Genomic DNA, 14,198 nt, shown 5'->3' on the forward strand with positions numbered 1-14,198 from the left:
TATGTATATGCATATGTATATGTTTGTGTAAAGATATACGCATACACATATTACATATACATACATATGCATGTATGTAAAATTAGCCTCCACATTGCCCCTGTTGGTGCATACTGAGATTACAATCCATGAAATTTCTGATAATCTTTTCCTTACAACATACTGTCTAATCACACCTTATGTATTTTTTGCTTGTGAATTCCATTTTATAAACTTATTAAATTTCATTTCATTAATCAGTTCAGCCCAGTGCTCTAGCCCATAAAGCAAGTATTGTCCTTGGATGCTGGCTATCATTGGCTACCCTTCCTAGGTTTGTGCCAATTGTATATTTCGTAGGCATGCCATTTATGCTGTTATCAAAGTCATTGGAAAAGATGTTAAAAAGCATAGGGCCACGTGCTATATTTCTGGGTCACTCAATGAAACCTCCTTCTAAGTTTACACTGAACCAATAATTAATGTTTGAGTTTAGTAACTCTGAATCCATCCAACTGTGCCAGAAGCTAAGATCCCTTTCCAGCTTTTTCACAATAATTGTAGAAAATATTGGGATAATTCATCAATGCCTTGCTGAATCTAAATAAAAATTATTTGTAGTACTCCCCTGAGTTATTGATTAAGCACTTCTGTCAAGAAAAGGGAAAATGTTAGGCCAGTATAGTTTGTTTTTGGTGAACACATTCTAGTTAATAATAATAATTATAGTAATAATTAAGATCACCATGATGATGATAGAATTTATGTAATGCTTTATAAATATTATCTCATTTTATCCTTACAACAGTCCTGGGAAATATACTATTTTCCCTCACTTAACAGATTAAAAAAAAAACAACTGAGGCAGCAAAAGTAAGTGTCTGAGGCTGGATTTGAATTTAGATCTTCCTAACTCCAGGGCAGGTGGTCTATCTACTGAGACATCTAGTTGCCCCCAAAGCTATAGAAAGGGAACCCAGTTGGGGTTTACTGTAGCTATCCAGGTATTGAATTCATTTAGCTACGTGTAAAAAATTGTGCTGAGCACTAGAAGTGATTCTGAGTTTAGGGGCTGAACTAGAGAGGTCTTAATAGAGATGGAAAAAGAATGCTCAGAAGCAAGAGGGATTTTTTTGAAAATAAAAAAAAAATTGAGTGACCAATTGGAAGTGAGAGGCAAGAAGCCGGATGAGAAAGGAGTCAAAGATCATAGGGTTAAAGTTTTGGACCATTTTGAATGGGAGAATGAGGATACAAAAAAATAAGTTGAGATGAGGAGCCGGATTTTTATTTGAGGTAGGCATCAGAGTTGACTCCGTTTCAAGTCTGGAGAGCAAGATCAATCTCAGGGCCTCTGGAGAAGAGGCCGGCAAACTTGACCTTACCAGTAACATATATCACAAACTTGAAGTATCAAGCATCTAATCTTTCACCTATTAAAGAACAACTCAGAGAGTTTGCTTTTGGAATTATGTGTTGGGGCTGAGATAAATTTTAAAAAGAATAAATTGAAAACAATTGGCCTGAGTTTGATAAATCTAATAACATCAGTTACTTGGGGAAAGTCTGCTTTTTTGACAATAACATCTTGGAAAACTGGAAAAGGAGCTTTATGGAAATTAGCTTTAGATCAGCATCTTACACAGTATACTACAATAAGCCCAAAATGGAAATGTGGCCTGTAAGTAAAAGGTCATATCATTTTTTTAAAACATGGGAGAGCTAGAAATGTAAATTGTTCATGTAAAAATAAAAAGGTGAGCTTACAACAATTGCAGAAAGAGGCAATTATCAGAAATTATTTTGCCCAATTAGATAGCTAGATTTTGCCCAATTAGATAGATGAGTACTTACAAACATATAAAATACCCAGATTAACAAAATAAAACATAGATCATTTAAATAACCCAATATTAAAAAATCATTTGAATAAGTCGTAAATGAACTCCCAAAGGGAAAGCAAAACAAAACAAAACTCCAGGACCAAAAGGATTTACAAGTGAGTCTATTAAAAATTCAAAGAACAATTAATTCCGGTACTACATAAACTGTTTGTAATAATAAAAAAGACACATTTTAAATTGCTTCTATTGTACAAACAAGGCCTCGACATATCAATCAAGGAGAGACAAAGCAAAGAAGAAAATGGGGGACAGGAGGAGGTACCTTGCAACATTATGGCTAAGGAAAGAATTGTTACCCAAACAAGGAATAGAAGGAATCATAAAAGACACAAGGGATAATTCTGATTACAGAAAATTTAAAAGCTTTTCCATGAACACGGTTAATCACTAGAAACAGCTAAGTGGAAAATATTTACATCAGACATCACTGAGAAAAAAAAATCTGATGTCACAGATGTATAAATATGTATGTGTATATATATATATGTATAAAATGTGTACATATGTACACATAAACATGTGTGTAATATACCTATTTATATGTATACACATGTATTATACATATATACATATATAAAGAAATAAAAAATTGACATATGACAACAACATCCATTCCTCAATCGATAAATGCTCAAAATGTCTGAGCAGTTCTCCAAGTGCCATGTTAGTAGTGGTAGTTGTGAATAAATTATTTTTTGTTAATGAACAAGCAGCTTTCTTTGTTCCCCTCTGGCTTCATTGCTAGATTGCGGATTTCATATGAACAATCTACTCTGTTTTAATTATTCTCACCTTATGCTAGATCTTACTTGGAAACACTGTGGATTCATCAAAGTCGGAATAAGGTACATGAACGGATATCTACAAGAATATGCAAAAGCAGATTTCATCAATTCACAACAGTAAGAAGTAGAAGCCACTGGGCCCCAGAGGGAATCATTTCAGAGCAACGACAAGATTCATATAAAAATAAAAAAATGCAGGGAAGGTATCAGGCTAACCTTCCTAATAATAAGAAATATCCAAAAGTTGGACAGGTTGACCTCCATGGAGGTCTCAAATGAAAGGTTGGTGGCCATTTGTAGGAGAGGGGACACATTTCATGTCTGAGTTAGATCAGATGGCCTTTGAAGCTCTAAAACTCTGTGACTACACAGGGTCAGCTTGGTATGGTGATTAGAGAAGATGTCATGAAACCAGGAAGACGACTTCAATGGTGGCCTCTGACAATTGCTGGCTGTGTGATGCCGGGTAAGTAGGAAACTCTCTAAGACCATAAATTCCAGATAAATTGCCAAAGTGTATACAACAGGATTTTCCTTATCTTATCTTTCCTTAAAGCACTTAACATTTATATAGAGCTTGAAATGTTTCAGAGTGTGGTTGCTATTATTATCCCCAGTTTTCAGGTGAGAAAACTGAAGTGCAGAGAGATTAAGTGACTTGCCCAGGTGTTTTCACAGCTTGGGAGTATCTGAAGCAGGATTAGAACTAAGGTCTTCATAATTGCCAGGCCTAAGCTTTCTTTATATGTCAATATTTATCTACCTGTAAAAATGAATGTCTGATGGCACAGTGGGTAGTGTGGCAGGTCTGAAGTTAGAAAGACTCCTCTTCCTGAGTTCAAATCTGGCCTCAGATGTTTACTAACTAGCTGTGTGACCCTGAGCAAGCCACTTAACCCTGTTTACCTCAGGTCCTCATCTGTAAAATGAGCCAGAGAAGGAAGTGGCCAACCCTTCCTGTGTCTTTGCCAAGAAAACCCCAAGTGTGGTCCTGAAGAGTCAAGACACTACTGAAATGACTGAACAAGAAGAAAAACAGTAATGAATACCTATATAAATGATATCACGGGTACCAGTCCTTATCCATACCTTCCTAATATAGAAACTTCTAAACTTTTTCCAGCATATTTTTACTTTAAAAAGAAAAAAAAGAAAAAGCTACAGGGAGGGTGATTGCACCATATTAACTGAACCCATTCAATATGTCTGAACCTCCCATTGAAGACAAAGGCTCACATCTGTCTTTAGAAGTGAAAAATAAATATTCTTCGCAGAAGTCAGAGCACATTTTCAAAGTTGCTTGCAACCCCCATATCAAAATCTGTTCATGTAAATAACCAGTCCTCTCCTGAAGAACATCCCCTTTGGCACCTCAGCTGAACCTCACTGGGTTTGCAAATAAGGGTTATATTTGCCTTTGGCAGCTCATCCACCAAGCATTCTTCCTGTGAAGCAGGTCAATGATACTACTCTAGCAATCTGTTGATAAAAGAGAGCTCTTGTCTAGCAGATAGTGGGAGAAAATAGGTAGGCGTTTTATATGTCTACCCAGGCCCTTCTCACCTACTGGCTTTCCCAATTCCTCATTTGCGAAAATGAAGAAGGATGGCAGAAAAACAAGCCATTAGACATTTCTAAATCTATCCTTCCTCATTTGTCTAAAGAGCTCTTATCTCCTAGGACACATAATGATTGTGCAATTGCTTTTAATGGGAACTTGGGGGGTGGAGGGGTGCTCAGCACAACACAACATGGAACAGATTCCCATCCAATAGAGAGAGTGTTGGATTTGGAGTTGGGAGCCTGGGTTCAAAGTCCTGATCCTTACTACCTACATGACCTTGGGAAGATCAGTTAACCTTTCTGGTTCTCAGTCAAAAGGAAGCCAAGATGAATTTATGAAGTACGTACAAGGTGCCAGTCACTGTGCTAACCACTGAGGATACAAAGAAAGGCAAACACACGATTCATCCCTACTCTGAATTAGCTCCCTGTCTAATGGGGAAGGCAACATGAAGCAACCATGCATAATCAAGATACATAGAGGACAAATTGGAGGTGATCTCAGAACATTAAGGGGGTCTGGGGAAAGCTTCTTGCAGAAGGTGAGACTTGAAGGAAGCCAGTGAAATCAGGAGGCACAGATGAAGAGGGAGAGAACTCCAGGCATGGTGAATAGCCAGTGAAAATGCTGGAGTCATGAGATAAGAGTGTCTTGTGAGACATAGAAGGAGGCCAGTGTTATTGGATATCAGATTATGTGCAAAGGAATGAGGTCTAAGAAGACTGGAAAAGTAGAAAGGGGCCAGGTTATGAAGGGCTTTGTAAGCCAAATAGAGGATTTTGTATACGATCTTGGAGTCAAAAGGGCATCACTGGAGTGTACTGAATTGGGGTGGAGGGACAGCGTGGTTCTACCTTCATTTGAAGATCGCTTTGATTTCCTCATATTTAAAATGATGATGAGGGAGTTAGACTAGGTGCCCTTTAAAAGCTCTTCCTGTTTTAAATCTATGAGCATGAGAACATCAGAAATACATATACACACCTACCTATGTGCCTTTAAGAATATTTCGCTAGAATTACCTAAGCTCATGGAAAGACAAAGAAATGCATACATAAGAACCCAAAGGCTTTTTGGAGGGTCTTAATCACAGGTAATATAAAGCATCAATAGACAAATACATTTTAATTAGGGAGAGTCAGAGATGGAGAGAGTAGAATCTTTGATAGGTCAGTAGCTGGCTCATTTGAGGGCCCTATGGAAACTTCCTCCTTGTCGTAGGGTTTAATAGTATACCTGAACAGAACACAAACTTTTAACTTTAGAAAGATGCATGATCAGCATTTTTAAAGGCAAATTTCTTGGCTGGCAGCAAACCAGTGATCTGCTTACTGAGCTAAAGAAAACGATGACATAAGGGGAAAACCACAAAGCCCTGGACAGAACCTCAGTGAAACTCTTGAAAGGTTTTCCCAATGGTCCCAAATTATTACAAATGCCAATACTGTATCTCCTCCCAATTACTTCCAATGGCAGAGGAAACAAATCTCCATTACAGTGAATAGGATGCCTCCTTGGTCTCCCATAGACTCCAATATCTATTTACATTGGGTCTATTTATCTGATGAAATAAAAGCAGTTCTCTTAAGGTTAGTTTTAATTTAGAATTCTTTAGATAGAGTCCATAGATAGTTCTTTTAATCCTCTTGTTTTCTATATCCACAAGGTACAGTGGCATATTTATTGGGCTCCCATCTCTGTCACTTACTATCCATGTGACCTTGGACAAGTCACTTCATCTCTATGGGCCCCAGCTCCCCATTTATAAAAGGAAGGGGTTGGACCAGATGGCCTCTATGGTACCTCCCAACTTTAAATCTACACAATCCTATAATTCACTGATTAGGAGCAGACCAAACATTCACAGTCAACAGTTGTGCATATTTATCATTGGTGTACTAAAATTATATTCCCCATAGTAAACAGTCTCAGAATGCATTCCATCTGTCAATGTTTTCCAAAAAAACTGCACAAACCTTCCTTTTTGTCTTCTGGAGTCAGCTTCACTTTTGTGTCTGTTATATCCTTGAATGAGGCCAGGAAAAGTACCACATCTCCTTTCTCATTTTTGATAGGGACAATATCTAAGAGGCACCAAAATGAAGACCCTGCAATGGAAAAAATAAAAATTAATTTAATTTACTGAGTTACTTTTTTTCTCCCTAAGGAAACACACACACACACACACACACACACGCCATAAGCACTACCTTCAACTAACATAACTCTATAGAGGTAAAAAAAAAACATCTTATTTTAAAGGTAAGTTGCCAAGATCCACAGATGTTTAGCTCACTCAAATCTCTTTGCATCACCAATTCAAATGATGCCTTTGGAAATCAGTCATTCATAGAAACACAATTTATCTGCATCATGCTTACTTTCTTCATTCTCATTACATTTATTGCTTTGATCTCTGCTTGATGTTGGGACACTCTATTTTAAGGGACTGTCTCATACTGAGCACGACCTGATATACGAAGAATCCTGCTAATTAGGTGATTTTTTCTCTTTCTGTATATGAAACAAACAATTAAGTCTATCTCTTCCATCCTCTGTAAGTAGATGACCCATGGAGACATCATCATCATCATCATCATCATCATCATCATCACTCATTCACTTTTACATGGTGCCTTGAATCTTTACTTAGGCTTTATATTTTTTTGTTGTACAGCCATTTCAGTTGTTTCCAACTCTTTGTACCCCATTTGGTGTTTTCTTGGCAATTACGATTTCCTCATTTTACAGATAAGGAAACTGAGGCAAATAGAAGTGACTTGCCCAGGTTCACATGGCTAGTAAGTGTCTCAGGTCACATTTGAACTCAGGTCTTCCTAACTGCAGGCCCAGCACTCTATCTACTATGCCATTTAGCAGCTTTACATAGGTTATCTCATTTGGTCTACACAACAACCCCTATGATGTAGGTGCTATGAGTATTCTTTTATAACAAATGAAGAAACAATTTAAATGACTTGCTCAGGGTTACAAACTAGTAATTTTTTGTGACAGAATTTTAATCTAGTTCTCCCTGACTGGGGGTCTATTGTGCTGTGTATTTTCCTGTACTGCTTCTCTAAAAGTAGATTGATATAAAAAAATCAAGCCAACACATCTCAGTTTAAATGCAGATTTCTATGTCCATTACGTAGAAATAAAATGGTAATGACATCGCTGGATTCTGAACTGGATTTCAGATAATATGGAAAATCAGAAGAAATTTCCTTAACATTTTTATATAGTAGTGATTGCTTAGTACCTTTATCTTTATTTTTTAGAGGATCTTCCTTGAATTTAGAAATATACAGGAGGGAATTTCAGGAAATCAAATGTCCCTGACTGACATTGGTTTGAGTAATATCCTGCAGTGTCAATGATCATCAAATAGCCTATGTTATGAAGTAGTTCATTTAGGTCTGCTTTATTGAGTTCAGGACATTTCTTTGCTAATTTCAGCTGTACCTAAAATTTGAGACTATCTAAGCCAAGCCAATCATGTGGTTAGACAATATACAATAGGCCAGGCTGTCAGAGTGTGAAAAATAGACAAAAATCTCAGGAGTAACAAAGGGGGCTCAAAGACATCGATAAAGGTGAAAGCCATGGGTCAGTAGCAAGAGCTCTCAGAAGGTTTAGCTTATCCAAGCTCTGTTATTACCTTCTTTGTGACCTCAGGTAAGTAATTTCACTTCTCTAGACTGCGTTCCTTTATATGTAAAATAGTACGGTGGGACTAGCTCTAAAAAAACACGTTTGGAGTACCAGAGTTCTGCCACTTACCATCCACATGACCTTTTGAGCCGTTTCAAATTCTTGAGTCTAACTTACCTCATCTGTAAAATGGAAATAATAATTGTCTTTCCTTTTTCATAAGGCTGTTGTGAAGATCAAACGAGAGAATTCCTTGAGAGTATAACACTCTAGTCACATAGTAGGTCCTTAATAAATTAGCTAAAATTTTTTATAAATAACAAAGCAATGGGAAAATAAGGATGATGATGCTAACTCACATTTGTATAGAATCCTATGGTTTACAAAAACATTTCTGAGTGGTAGGGAATACAAGTATTATTATCCTTTTTATAGATAAGGAAACTGAGGTTTGGAGATAACTAGTGACTTTCCTACAGACACATACAGCTGAAGTAACAGTAAGGACCTGAACTACATTATTCTGATTATAAAACTCTTCATTTTGGGGGTGAGTGAAATTGAACCTTTGATTTTATCCATGTGTAACAGTAATGCTGCTTTCAGCTGCTGTGGAGGTGTAAGACCAACAACACCAGCACACAGGAGGGCTGCTAGCACAGATTCCTTGATGTACTTTTCTAAGGAAACCAACTTTAAGGGATTTACAATCTCACTTTAATTAAACATACATATATCATTCACTTCATTGAGGGGAAAAAGTCAGCACCCTGAACGTCAGAGAAAACACAGAAATTACAAACAGAAATTATATAAACAGAGCAAATAACACAAATCAGCAGACAGGGCTTCTAACTGTCTGATCATAGCAATATATACATAGCTACCAGAGAGAGAGAATCAGCAACATCTGGGTTTTCAAAGCCAGGGGGCTCCTTAATGGCTACCCAGAGTCTCCACATGAACACTCTTCCAATGAGAGAGCCCCCAGTAAAATGCTAACCTCAGAGTGTATATACACTTCTTCAGGGTCAGAGGGCATCACAACCATGTGATTCAAACTCATATGACTTAGGCTTTCTTGTGACTTAAGTAGGTCATCAAAGATTCTTGATTCAATCAAAGACTCTTGATTGAAACAAAGGCAAGACTCAATCAAAGGCAGTTGATTGCCTTAGTGCTGAGAAGAATTCCAAAATTAAAAACAGAGAAAAGTCCCACTTTGCTTGCCATTACACCAAAATAAGGAGCTACCAAGGAGGAACTCTCTCTAAAAGATAATTCAGGTCTGCACTAGCTTTGTGACTGAGTCTTATAGAGTTGTCTGGAAGTACTGAGACATCAAATAACTTTCCCAGGGTCATATAGCCAGTGCTCAGTACAGGTCACCCATGCTATTTCTGCTTCCTACACAGATTTTCTGTAAAAATGTGAGCTGTTATTACTGTTATCTAGGTGGCATAGTGACATAGAGGCTTGGACTTGGAATTCTGAAGACATAAGTGTGAATTCTGCCTCCAAAACCTACTAGCTGTGTGGCTCTTGGCAAGTCACTGCATCTCTGTTTTCTCATCTACAAAAATATTAATACAGCTACTAATAAACAACTACCTCAAAGGGTTATTGTGAGGATCAAATGAGATCAAAAGCAATTTGCAAACCTTAAAGTGCTATATAAGTTTTAGTCATTATTATGGTTATCTGAGTTTAATGACATTTAGTTACATTATTTAAAGCTTGACTACCAATTGCTCTTCTCAATCATCAGTCAAATCAGAACAGGAGTAATCCATTTTCTTGAAAACATCCTTTTTCTGTGTATTCAGGCTAGAACCATCACTCTCCATAAGTAAATAATTTTATTTTAAAAGGGAGAGAGAGAGAGAGAGAGAGAGAGAGAGAGAGAGAGAGAGAGAGAGAGAGAGAGTGAGAGAGAGAGAGAGGGAGAGAGAGAGACAGGGGTGTCATAACATTAAATGAAATTAAGACTGAGTAAATAGCTGACAAGAAAAACGATCTTCTCTACCAGCACTTAATGGATTTTCTACCTTATATTTCACCCTTTAAGAAATTCCAAATATCACTCCAAGTTATGGCTCTTAATTTTCATTTTACCATGGTCTTTGGAAATTTGCAAATATAATAAAAATTTTATTAACTTGGGTTTTACCAATTCAAGTTTTGTGAATTTGCTCTGACTTGACAGACTTTTACCTTGGTATTTGTCTATGGAAGAAAAAATTTGCTAAGCAAAACTGTGTGGATAAAAATACATAGGGCATGTTTAACCTATTTAAAAGAACAAATTGCCTTTTAAAGACTCAGGTCATTAATTATTTGCATACACGTTAGTGTAGAGGTACAGCCGTGAAAGTTAAAAATCTGGAGAGGAAAATCCAGGGTTTTCCAGTCTTGCTTCTCAATATGCCAGAATGGGTTAATGGGAGTCAAAAGTCCCAAATCAGATATTGAAGACTTTGTGTTAACCAAGGTTGATTATGCTTCTATATTAATTTTCCTTTTCATGTCCCAATATCAGTCCTGTGCACTTAGCCTTCGTGTCCCAGACTCCCTTGAAATTTCTCTATCTTGCCTCAATCTTTCTGTAATGTTCCCCTTGCCCACATTCATCTTGCAGTATCCTGAGCTTTCTCTAATGTCAGTTCAGGTGCCCCTTGCCAGTGGAGATCTTTCCTGATCCCTCCAGTTCCTGACACACTCTCCCTCTTGAAATTATTTGGCTTTACTTTATGTATCACTCATTTTTACTTATGTATATGTTGGAACCTCCCAGTGGAATTCCAGCTCCTTGAGAGCAGTGATGGTTCTGTTTTTGTCTTTGTATCCTCACTGTCAAGCACTGTACCTTGTAGAGTTCCCAACATATGGTAAGTGCTTTATGTTTGTTGAGCTAAATCTTCCCCACGGTCACCAAAATTATTTCTCTAAAGCAGGGGTTTGACTTGGCCAATCCTCCACTCAAAAAGCATTCAGTGGCTCCTTATTTCCTTCGGGATAAATTCAAACTCCTTAAACCTTGCATTTAAAACCCCTATTCAGTCTCCAATATATTGTCTTTCCAACCTTATTAATTACCTTTCACACCACTCGCTTTTATATATCCTATACATCAGCCAAATGGGACGTTTCATTGTTTTGCCTCACATCTGGCCTCTGTGATGTCTCCTCTGCCTGGCATGCACTGTAATCCATCCATGATCACTTTTTAGAACCTTTACCTTTCCTCAAGGATCAGTTCAGGTGCCACCTCTTCCACGAAGCCTTCCTAAATCCTCCCATTCATTAATCTTCTCTCCACCCTTAAATTTTTCCTAGAGAATTTTATTGGATATTACTTTTCCTCCCATATCCCTGTCTTGCATTACATTTATCAATGCATGTGTCATTTGCTCCCACAAGAATATAAGCTGCTGGAGGGCAGGGATCATTTCATTTTTGTCTTTGTAGCCTTTTCCCAAATGTTTGTTGACTGGATCAGGCACGTAAAATGCTGTTGTTAAGTTGTTTGGTTATGTTGGACTTTTTGTGACCCCATGGACCACATTGTCCATGGGGTTTTCTTGGCAAAGTTGCTAGAGTGGTTTGCCATTTCCTTCTCTGGCGGATTAAGGCAAACAGAGGTTAAATGACATGCCCAGCAGGGTAGAATGGAATAAACTATAGAAAGTCTTGTAACATTACATTATCAAAAAATCTTTCTAGGTCTCATTCTCAGGCTGTACAATTATTGTCATGACAGACGCACACAGTATGACAATCATTGTCACATAGGCAGACAGTATCACAGAGCTGGTAAAGGATACTTTGGTGGTGAGGCTTTATGATCCAGTGACAAGATTCTTGGACTTAGCACTTGTGAAAATCAGCAAGTGGGCAGCCTGTGACTTCTAGTCCTAGAGATACTTCTAAGGCAGTAAGAATGGAGCTGTCTTGCCCTTGGGCACATGGCTTCACAACTCTAAGGCTGGCCCCCAATCCACTATCCCATGCTGCTTTACGTGTTCCAAAGAGAAAGCTAGAGCATTTCTATTCACTATGCCACTTTTCTCAGTAGGTTTTTTTCCTAATCATGTAACAGATGCTTAGAGTTGAATTAAAATTTATACTACATGCATTTGAATAGGACAATGTAAACTTTTATTAATTACAAAGTCCTTGAAAGAAGTGATTGGAGACATTCCAGAAAAAGCAGAGTGTTCTATTTTGACAGGATTGTGAATAAAGAAAACAAACAGTCTCTAGGTTCTTCGTTAATGATATCGCTGAATTTCAGAGTCGGAAGGGACTTTCACAGTCATCTAGTCCAATCAACATGTAAAAAGGATTTTCGCTATAATTAACTGGATGAGTGGTCATCCAGCCTTTGCTTGAAGATGTCCAATGAGAATAAATCCTTTACCTATCTGGGCTTCTTATTCCACTTTTGGATACCTATAATTGTTAGAAAGATTTTCCTGACATCAATCTTATGTTTGCCTCTTTGAAGCTTCCACTTATTGCTTCTAATTCTGTCCTATAGGACCAAAAAAAAGAAGTCTAATATTTCTTCCACAGGACAGCCATTAAATATTTGAAGAGAACTACTATGTCCTCTTCATGACCACATCCCCTGAGTCTTTTCTTCTCTAAGGTAAATATCCCCAGTTTCTCAACCAGTCCTCATGGATCATGGATTTAAGGATCTTCATAATCTTGGTTGGGCTAAGATGCACTGGACACTCCAGTTTATCAAAGTCAATGAATCAAGTGTTTCTTATACTATGATACTTAAGATTGAAAACACTTCAGATGTGCTCTGACCAGAGCGGGATATAAAGGGACTATCACCTCCTTGGAAAGGGGTGAAGTTTCTAGTTTTACTGAGCACAGATGTATATTTTTCTTTATGTCGATGGCAGAGTGTTTGCCTAAAAGAGGAAGAATGTGGAAGTCAGGAAGATTTCCTGCACTTTCCAGTTTCAGAACAAATGTAGGATAGCTGCCATAGCCATAACCAAACAAGAAGATAATAAAGGATGATGAAGTAGACTGGTCAGTTTGACACAGCAGATGACAGTCTGGCAAGTCTAAATGGTAAAAAGGTAGGATGTTATAGAAATGGAAACTGAGAAATGATGAAAAAAGATGCTTTCATTGAGACACTTTTGCCCCCAATATCTCGACTTATATAGGGGAAGATCTGGATAATTTTGCTGTTTCCAGTTTGGGGGAGAAGGTGCTATAGTCATCATCTTCAAATTTTTTCTGCTATAAAGCAATAAATCATATGACACTCAATGGATTTGAACGTGTCAAATTCTGCTTATTTTTCCTTTTGACTCAAATTTCTTTCTAAAATAAGGGTCATTTCATTCTTCTTGCTAGAGTATCTAGAGTCCAAGTTTACATCTTGATGTTCCTTGGTAGAACTGGAAGAGTATGACTACCAGGAATCCAAATTGGATCCCCAAATGCATGTCAGTCCAGAGCTTCAAAAGTGAATCCTTCACTTGGCCTATTCACAAGAGTGGGTATAATCTGCTTTGAAGAATACCTGATAAATCTGAGTTAAATAATCAACAAAACATGATTGATTCATCCCAATTATAAAGGATTCATTCTTTTGACAAGAGAATTAGGTCTTAGTATCTTTAAAAAATCTATCCTGTAGCCTCTACTCCTGGTTTTAATGCTCATTAACTCTGTGATTCAATAAGCTACCGAGTCTAGTCAGTTATATATCATTCTCGTCCATCTAATTTCCACCATATTAATTCAGTCTCCCATCCCCTCTTGTCTGAAATATTGCAATAGTCTCTTGCTTGTCTCCCAGCTTTCCCCCTCCAATCCATTCACTACGTAGCTGTCAAGGTCTAGCCTTGTCACTCTTCTGCTCAAGAAAATACAATGGGTTCCTCTTCCTTATAAGGAGCATTTAAAGATCCTTATAATATACCAGCTTACCTTCCCAGGATTTTTTTATCAATAATTATTTATTAAGTGTCTACTGGGACTGAAAGCAGTTGCAAAGCCAAAAAAATAGAATAGGTCCTGCTCCAAAGGAGCTTATATTCTAATTGGAGGAGACATCAGATATATTTCAGGATGAATGGAATATAAAGAAAAATAAATGCATGGTAATTTGACAAAGGAGAATGATAGCAGCCAGGAGACTCAGCAAAGGCTTCCTGACTTTCATATACTTTAGGTTCCTGACACACTGGACTGGCTACTGTTTGCCTTTTATGACAATCCCGATTCCATCCCCTTGTTTTTGCATAGTCTGTCTCCTACTTTTGGCTCACCTCTGCC

The 14,198-nt window shown here is 37.6% G+C and overlaps 1 protein-coding gene across 1 annotated transcript in view; it reads right to left on the reverse strand.

Annotated features, from left to right (window-relative positions):
- The window catches only part of KCNH8 (potassium voltage-gated channel subfamily H member 8), a 404,012-nt gene that overhangs the window by 258,994 nt on the left and 130,820 nt on the right, over nucleotides 1-14,198 (reverse strand). The window contains exon 3 of the mRNA XM_036761371.1: nucleotides 6,209-6,340. Within this exon, the coding sequence (XP_036617266.1) occupies nucleotides 6,209-6,340 (132 nt within the window). The remainder of the gene's footprint in view (nucleotides 1-6,208; nucleotides 6,341-14,198) is intronic.

The sequence above is a fragment of the Trichosurus vulpecula genome, chromosome 5 (genome assembly GCF_011100635.1).
Source record: "Trichosurus vulpecula isolate mTriVul1 chromosome 5, mTriVul1.pri, whole genome shotgun sequence".
Taxonomy (NCBI): domain Eukaryota; kingdom Metazoa; phylum Chordata; class Mammalia; order Diprotodontia; family Phalangeridae; genus Trichosurus; species Trichosurus vulpecula.